We start from the raw sequence: 7,154 nt of genomic DNA on the forward strand, positions 1-7,154 counted from the left end.
TAATTGATCATTTACGCACCTGCTTCTCCAAAAGTTCAGCTGTATTACCGCCAGGTTGCATCAATCCCAACGAACCGGACGCATTATTGCCACCACGCAGCGCATCTGGTGGTGGTGATGCCTTATTAAATTTACGCACTTTAGCTATAATATTGAAAACAGTTATAAATAAATATTTAATTTTTAAATCCAAAAAACATGCACGTCTACTCACAAATATAACAACCATGTGTTGAACTCAAAACTATTGTCTCCAACATATTGAAGCCTGCAATATAAGAGACGGGCGAAAGAAAACCTTCTGCGCAATGTTCCCAAAAATTTACACCGTAATAGTGATGTATGCCAGCCTGTACAGCCAGTATCATGGAATTCCATAGTGATACCACAGTCAACGGTATACCCTTTTGCATGGCGGTAGCCCGATGGAATTCATGATAACCATTCATGCGTAACTCATCGTGATGCTTTTTGATGAGATGATCGAATAGCTGTCAAAAGAAAATTGAAATAATAATTACTTGTATATATGGTTAAATGATTTTAAAACAAAACGCAAAAAAATATATAAGAGTGCATTATTCATGCATAGTACTTACAAAAGTTATCACCCAAAACGTTGCACGTAAGTATAGCATAATAAAATACGCTTCGCAACGTTTGTCCTCCGGCCAAACAGCAGCCAGCAGAATCCCAACAAACGAGATTATTGCTGAAATCAGCAAGTGAATGCTATACGAAAAAATGGAAATTCAATGAGATTTATGAATATACAGAAATCTTTAAGAATTAATTTCAGAGGGATAGGTCAGGGTGGTGCAGTTATTGGCATTGAATTTACGCTTTTGAGTTCTGACTCATGCTCCAATAAATAAATGTTATTGTTCTTAAAACGTATTAAGTAATTAAAATAGTGAGTGCTGTAGTGGTAGGGGCACTACTAAGCAAATTCTCGGGGTCAGACCAAAGGGAAAAGGGTGTTAGTGTAGGTATATAGCCTGGTTTTAAATAAATTTAGTTGACTCCATTCTACAAATGGACTTTTTAGGAAAACTTGTAGCTAAACTTAGACCATAACTGACTTTAATGTGAGACTCACCTAAAAGCCGGTATTGTTTTTAGTGCTTTAAAGGATCCATCTGAATTGGAACTCAAAACTGGATCGATCAGTTCCTGTGTATCGCTTCCCAAACTACCAGCACCTACACCGGTGATAGCGCCGCTTGTCATTGTTGTTGCACGATGATCGCCCATATTCATGTATTGAGCACCTTGCTACGGAACAAAATTAAAATACAAGTTGTTTTTTTTTTTGTGGATGACTCATCGTACCAGAAAGCTCATACAGATTTCTGCCTGTTTGGCAGTGTGATTTACTAACTAATTTGAATAATTTTATTTTATTCTTACCCTAATTGAGTTGAAAGTTGGGCCCAAACTGACCATATGAACAAACAATGGTTCCGATTCAACCTCGCTGCTTGCTGGACTTAAATGCGCATTAGCTTATCTCTACCGCAAAGGCATGAAAATTGATTGCAAATGTTATTTTCTTTATTTTATTGCAACACAGTTTTTCGCACTACGCTGATTGCTGATTGGATCGAACGTTTACATTCATAAAAAAAAAGGCTTATTTTGTTTATCTACGAATTGTCAAATGCATTTGCAATTATCACCCTATACTTCCGGTAGTGCATTCCAGTGACGTCCGGTAGTGCATTCCAGTGGAAGTTTTGTGATCTATCCCTGTTCTGACATTCATTGTTTGTTGGATTTGCACAGTTTTTCTTTGTGAATGACATTCGCATTTAGCGGCGTTTGTGAACAGGGTTGCAAATTCGTTTGAAAGAAAAAAAACAAATGTCAAAATAATACAGTGGACTCGAGCGAACTAATTAAGTCTCTTTATTTTAAAGTTTTTAGTGCCTATTTATGGCCTTTTTGCAATTTTTAGACGCTGAACACCTTTTGCAGAGAACACCTTTCAATTTTAGAGTTTAACTGTTTTTAATAGAGTAGCAGCACTATTCCTCCATCTTATTTATACTAACTTCACAAGATTGTTGTGCGGATTTCTCAAGGCTGGAATATTGCAATTAAATAAACAAGTTTGCACATAGGCTTCACTTAATACATCACAAATGTACAAAAACAAATAAATAAGCTGCGTTCATTTACTCCATTTATTTGCGTGAAATGCATCAAAAGGAAATGCGAAAAGTGCAAGTGTTTTTGCAAATAACTCTTTAATTAATTTTAAAAGTTAATTTCCGCGCTCGGTTTGTTATTATTAACGTTAAAACACGTCGACTGACACCACTCTCGAAATTGGTTTGTCCATTTTGGGCCACGTAAGCTAAAGTTTTCAATGTGTTCACAGCTTAAACGTTCTATATTACACCGGCAGCTAAACTGTATGTCACCAATCGGTTTGGGAAGCAAATGCACTACCGGGACCAAAGTAAAAAAGTTTGACATGCTGTCAAACTTACAAAATCAACGTCACTTCAATTTTGATTTTGATTCATTAATTGTATCAATTTTGCTACTTTGTAAAATATTTCTAATATCAGCAAATCTTGCCAATATATTAATGTCTTTTCACTATCCGCGTAGAGTAAAAGACTTGCCTGCATTGGAACCGGACTCTGATGATGATGATAGGGATGGGGATCATGAGTAATAACAAACAAGTTAAATCCTCATAATTTGGAACACAAAAATAATTTTTATATCTTATTAGACAGCCGAGCAGAGAAGAGCAACAAAATGATAATCCACAAAATAATTCAGGCGTTCTGGGTACATCCACAAAAAGTTTTGGGGCCTTTAGTAATATGCGGATGTTGTAAGTGGAGTACAATACGGTCTATTATTTTTCACAAATTATCTTATCTACAATATAGTCCCAAGCGTAGATCGGAACTGCCAACACTGGATTCAGATGAGTCCGAAGATGAAGAAAATCACAATACCGACAATTTGAATTGCGCTATACTTAACGATTCATTTATTATGAGCCCTGGAGATAGTTCTCTGCTGAAAACGCCTGGACCCTCTTCTGCGGTCAAGATGAAGCGAGCTCCAGATAATCTTTCATTTCTTTCAAAATTTGATAAACTGGCACTTAACACAGATGACAAAGAGAATGTTAATAAAACTGTCGAAGAGCCGCCGTTGACGCCAGCAGAAAATCCACAGCCGAATGCAGCCAGCACAGCAAGAACGACACATCTAAGCCGCGCACTTTCAGCGTGTCCACTGCAGAGCATAGATGAGGACAATGTGGCAAATGATCACAGTGCCGTCGAACCAAAACATGAATGTAATGCAATAGGAGCAACAGCGCCACTGCAGCGCTTTCAATCAGATCCCACACCTCAGCAACATAGTAAGCACAACGATTTAGAAACTCCACTTCGAAATAATGGTAGCACTGCCGTAGTTCCTGCCAGTGATGCCTCCGCGGCAGCCACTAATAGTCAAAATGTCGATACGCAATTCGCCACACCCCAAATACGTTCTTTTTCTGTGCAACGAAGACCCCGTGGCTTGAGTTCATCGCAATCACAATCACAACAACAACGTACGGCCCTAGCAAATGAGTTCCGCTCGCAGAAGGTACTTTTTCAAACTCCAATGGCTATATCGCGCGCGCCTGTTGTATGCTTACCCAATGACAGTATCACGTTATCACTTTGCGATAGCATAAATGGAGGCAGAAGCACACCCAATACTACTGAAAATCCTCCGCAGAAGAATTGTAATGAACATTTGGGTAAGGTGAAGTCAAAGAAGTCACTGGAGAGTGCTTTCACCGTCTCCGAAAAACCAGAAGAGTCTAAAGAAAACAAACAAGTGAACAACAACACAGAAGAAAACATACCTTCATCTAACGAGAAAGATGGCATTTTGCGTATAAACAACGCTGATTACACAATAATGAAAAAAATAGGATGTGGGGGCTCTAGTTCGGTTTATCTGGCGCAAAGAAATGCTGATGGAAAGGAGTGCGCGCTAAAGGTTATTAATGAAATGACTTCCAAATTAACTAATCAGCTTACTTAAATAATTATACTGTTTTAAGGTTGTTGATTTGCGCGGTGATCCAGTTGTAGTTGAAGGATACCTAAATGAAACAAAGCTGTTGGCAAAACTTCAAGGCAATGTCTGCGTCGTCGCACTCTTTGAATAGTGAGTAAAGGCGTACATTCCTTAAATATAATCCATCATTGAATTTTCTTCTTAATTTCTACCTAACATAGTCAACTTTTGCGTAAAGAATCTCGTCTTTTTGTTGTTATGGAAAAAGGCGACTCGGATCTGCACAAAATTTTACAAACGTATACTACAAACCTTCCGCTTTATGTGCTTATGAATTTTTGGTATCAAATGTTGCAAGCAGTTAACTACATACATCAAAATGGTAAAGTCAACCGAAATCTACTGCATGCAATGGGTATTTTTTTATTTTTTGTTATATTAACTGCAGGTGTCATCCATTCTGACTTGAAACCCGCAAATTTTCTAATGATTAATGGCCGTTTGAAATTGATAGACTTTGGAATTGCCAGCAATATTGCACAGGATTCAACAAGTATTATTAAGTTCTCCCAAGCAGGTACATTTAATTACATCAGCCCAGAAGCACTTACCGACACATCAACGGGATGCAGTCCGATGCGGAGTAATCAACCAAAGATAAAGGTGACCAACGATATGGGTCATAGTAGACAAAAATATGTTATTCGCCTTCCTAATTTTATTTTAGATTTCAACCAAGTCGGATGTTTGGTCTCTTGGATGTATACTATATCTACTGCTTTATAAACGCACACCGTTTTCCCAAATTAAGAACATCTATGCTAAAATTAATGCGATCACAAGTCCAACGACTAGCATCGAGTATCCAACTATACCACTCTATTATCCAGCGATGCTTGTACATGTAAGTACATACATATATTTGTTTGAAAAATAACTAAAGGTTTTTAATGCAAACAATGCATTTTTGATTATTTGTTTGGAAAAAACTAACTTTAATTTTAGTTCTTGCTACGACTAACATAAAAGTTAGGGTTAGAATCGTAGTCATCAACGCAAAAGGTCTTAAATGTAAGATTGAAAATTTCATAGAAGCGAAAAACGCTATCAATCCGTATGTCGTACTCTATGGCCCCGAGTTTTATGTATAATGGTATATCTCGAGCAAACTTAGGACCGTTTCCACAAAGAAGAATCAACTCATATTCGGAAGGCAGCTATAGATTTTCAGTAAAAAAATTGTATGTGACTGCGAAATCGGCCATTAATTAGTATTAAAAAAAAAAATTGTATGTGAAAAAACTGTGGGGCCTTTTGCATTGATAACAAATTATTTTTCCTACATGAATATAGTATATTTAAAAGCTTAAGTGCCGTTCTCTCAAGTAGGTTTTAAAATTTGTCTTCCCTTCAAACACACTTTTTCAGAAAAAATCTTTTATTTAAAGTGTAGATAAATTTTAAAACTTACTTCGGAAATCGGGCCTAAGAGGACTTACCCCTTCCTTATTTGCAGATGGCAAAAAATTGCCTGCAACACAACCCAAAGAAACGTCCATCTTGCGCTGAATTGCTGCAGTATCCATTTAATATGGTTATACCGATACAAAACTTAGCGGTACCATCAATGGTTAAGGAGAAAAATTAAGATACATATACTCAATATGAGGTTTTAGTTATTGTATGAAATCATGTTGTTTAAGATATTTTCCGTCAGTTATTTTTTAGGTAAAAACCTGTTAAAGAACAAATTAATTCTAAATACTTTTTATTATAATTAATATAAGAGCACAGAAAAAAATAAACATATTTTTTCTACATATAACTTTTTGTGGGATTTTTTAAAGTGGCAAACAAATGAATATTGGACCTTAATTATACTGAACATTAAAAATATGTTTTAAAAGTATATTGCTCCAAGCCGGATATTTTGTCTGGGCTTATATTGGGCCGATAGTCTTTAGTAAAAATCGATCCCCTAACGGTAAACCGACTATTATCAGATCGTTAAAATTGTTTTATAATCGTTTTCTGGCCTTCAATTCGATCAGCATGCCTGCAAAGATCAGTAGTCAGTGTGGAAATGGGGAAGATTGGTCTTATTGCTTAAAGTCTATTGGTCGATAAGACTCCTTTACCTGGTAGGACGTTGCTAATCCCGCAATTCATGTACCACCTGACAACAGCGAAACATCAGTAAGGCTTCCGTAAAGTGCACGGCACAACAACAGCATTTAACGCCATAAACACTCTAATAACTTGTCAAAGTCGTTCCACACCGTCTATAATTCCACGCTACTAGAAGATATGGAGGCCTCTCTGCCGCAGAGACTAAATTGGGTGTTATATAAGTGGTAGGAAGTTGTCAGTAACTTTCCGAGGTGAAGCATCAAAATCTAGAATTTCTTTGCCACCGGAGGGAGTTTCCCTGATCTCATACGGAGACGACTGTTCGATATTGGCGTTCGGGAATGGACTTGTTGTTGTTGTTTTAGCGACTACAAAAACCCCGCCCAGATCGGTTAATATCTCAGTCGTTGTCGCAAAGTTCCACTAACGGCAGCCCTAAGAAGCATGCAGCCTCAATGGGGTCGGTCCACTGGGACAAAGGCGTTAGGGTTGTTGGGTTTTCCGGCCATACGAAGAGATGCCTCGAGTCTTGTGGTGTCTCTCCGCATGCCGGACACTCATTCAGCACATCTGTCTGCTCAGGTATGAGTTTAACCTGCTGCAGTAGCCAGAGCGAAGTTGGGCTATTGTGGTTCTTATCTCCTGATACAGATGAAGCTCCGTCTCGTCTATGTCTGGTGGGTGTGTGCTTAGAATGGCATTCACAGGTCTGGAGTCTACATAACTCGAGACTGACTCCCTGTGAATGCCGTTCAGGGCCTGTCCATGTGCTGACGGGTCCAGAGGTTATTTAATGAACCTCTGGACTTCGTCCGTCAGTTCGTAGAGATGCCTCCTGACGTGCCTGGCCGTCTATGGCTCCCGACAAGGAGCTGCTTACAGAGCATGGTGTTATGCTCCTTGACCGGGAGCAATTTCGCCTCGTCGTGTAAGTGGTGTTCAGGCGACATCAGAAGCCATCCAGTCGCTGTCCGCAG

The 7,154-nt window shown here is 38.4% G+C and overlaps 2 protein-coding genes across 3 annotated transcripts in view; one reads left to right on the forward strand and one right to left on the reverse strand.

Moving 5' to 3' along the window:
* The window catches only part of LOC118741969 (transmembrane protein 192), a 1,982-nt gene extending 356 nt beyond the window's left edge, over nt 1-1,626 (reverse strand). Inside the window, exons 1-6 of one of the 2 annotated variants that reach the window (XM_036473938.1) lie at nt 1,411-1,626; nt 1,333-1,356; nt 1,100-1,275; nt 600-732; nt 215-491; nt 20-144 (exon numbers count right to left, since the gene is read on the reverse strand). In XM_036473938.1, the coding sequence (XP_036329831.1) occupies nt 20-144; nt 215-491; nt 600-732; nt 1,100-1,275; nt 1,333-1,356; nt 1,411-1,446 (771 nt within the window). In that variant the 5' untranslated portion in view covers nt 1,447-1,626. The remainder of the gene's footprint in view (nt 1-19; nt 145-214; nt 492-599; nt 733-1,099; nt 1,276-1,332; nt 1,357-1,410) is intronic. The other variant, XM_036473942.1, reaches the window with a different exon arrangement.
* Nucleotides 1,627-2,529: 903 nt separating this feature from the next.
* On the forward strand, nt 2,530-5,869 carry LOC118741959 (dual specificity protein kinase Ttk; the record flags this gene model as incomplete). Its single annotated transcript, XM_036473929.1, is given in 8 exon segments — nt 2,530-2,682; nt 2,747-2,851; nt 2,910-4,026; nt 4,091-4,197; nt 4,269-4,429; nt 4,496-4,710; nt 4,775-4,951; nt 5,564-5,869. Coding segments are annotated over 8 exon segments (2,100 nt in total). The 3' UTR covers nt 5,696-5,869.
* Between the last annotated feature and the right edge of the window lie 1,285 nt (nt 5,870-7,154).

Source organism: Rhagoletis pomonella, unplaced genomic scaffold (assembly GCF_013731165.1).
Source record: "Rhagoletis pomonella isolate Grant_MI unplaced genomic scaffold, Rhpom_1.0 Rhpom_scaffold_00001, whole genome shotgun sequence".
NCBI classification, from domain to species: Eukaryota; Metazoa; Arthropoda; class Insecta; order Diptera; family Tephritidae; genus Rhagoletis; species Rhagoletis pomonella.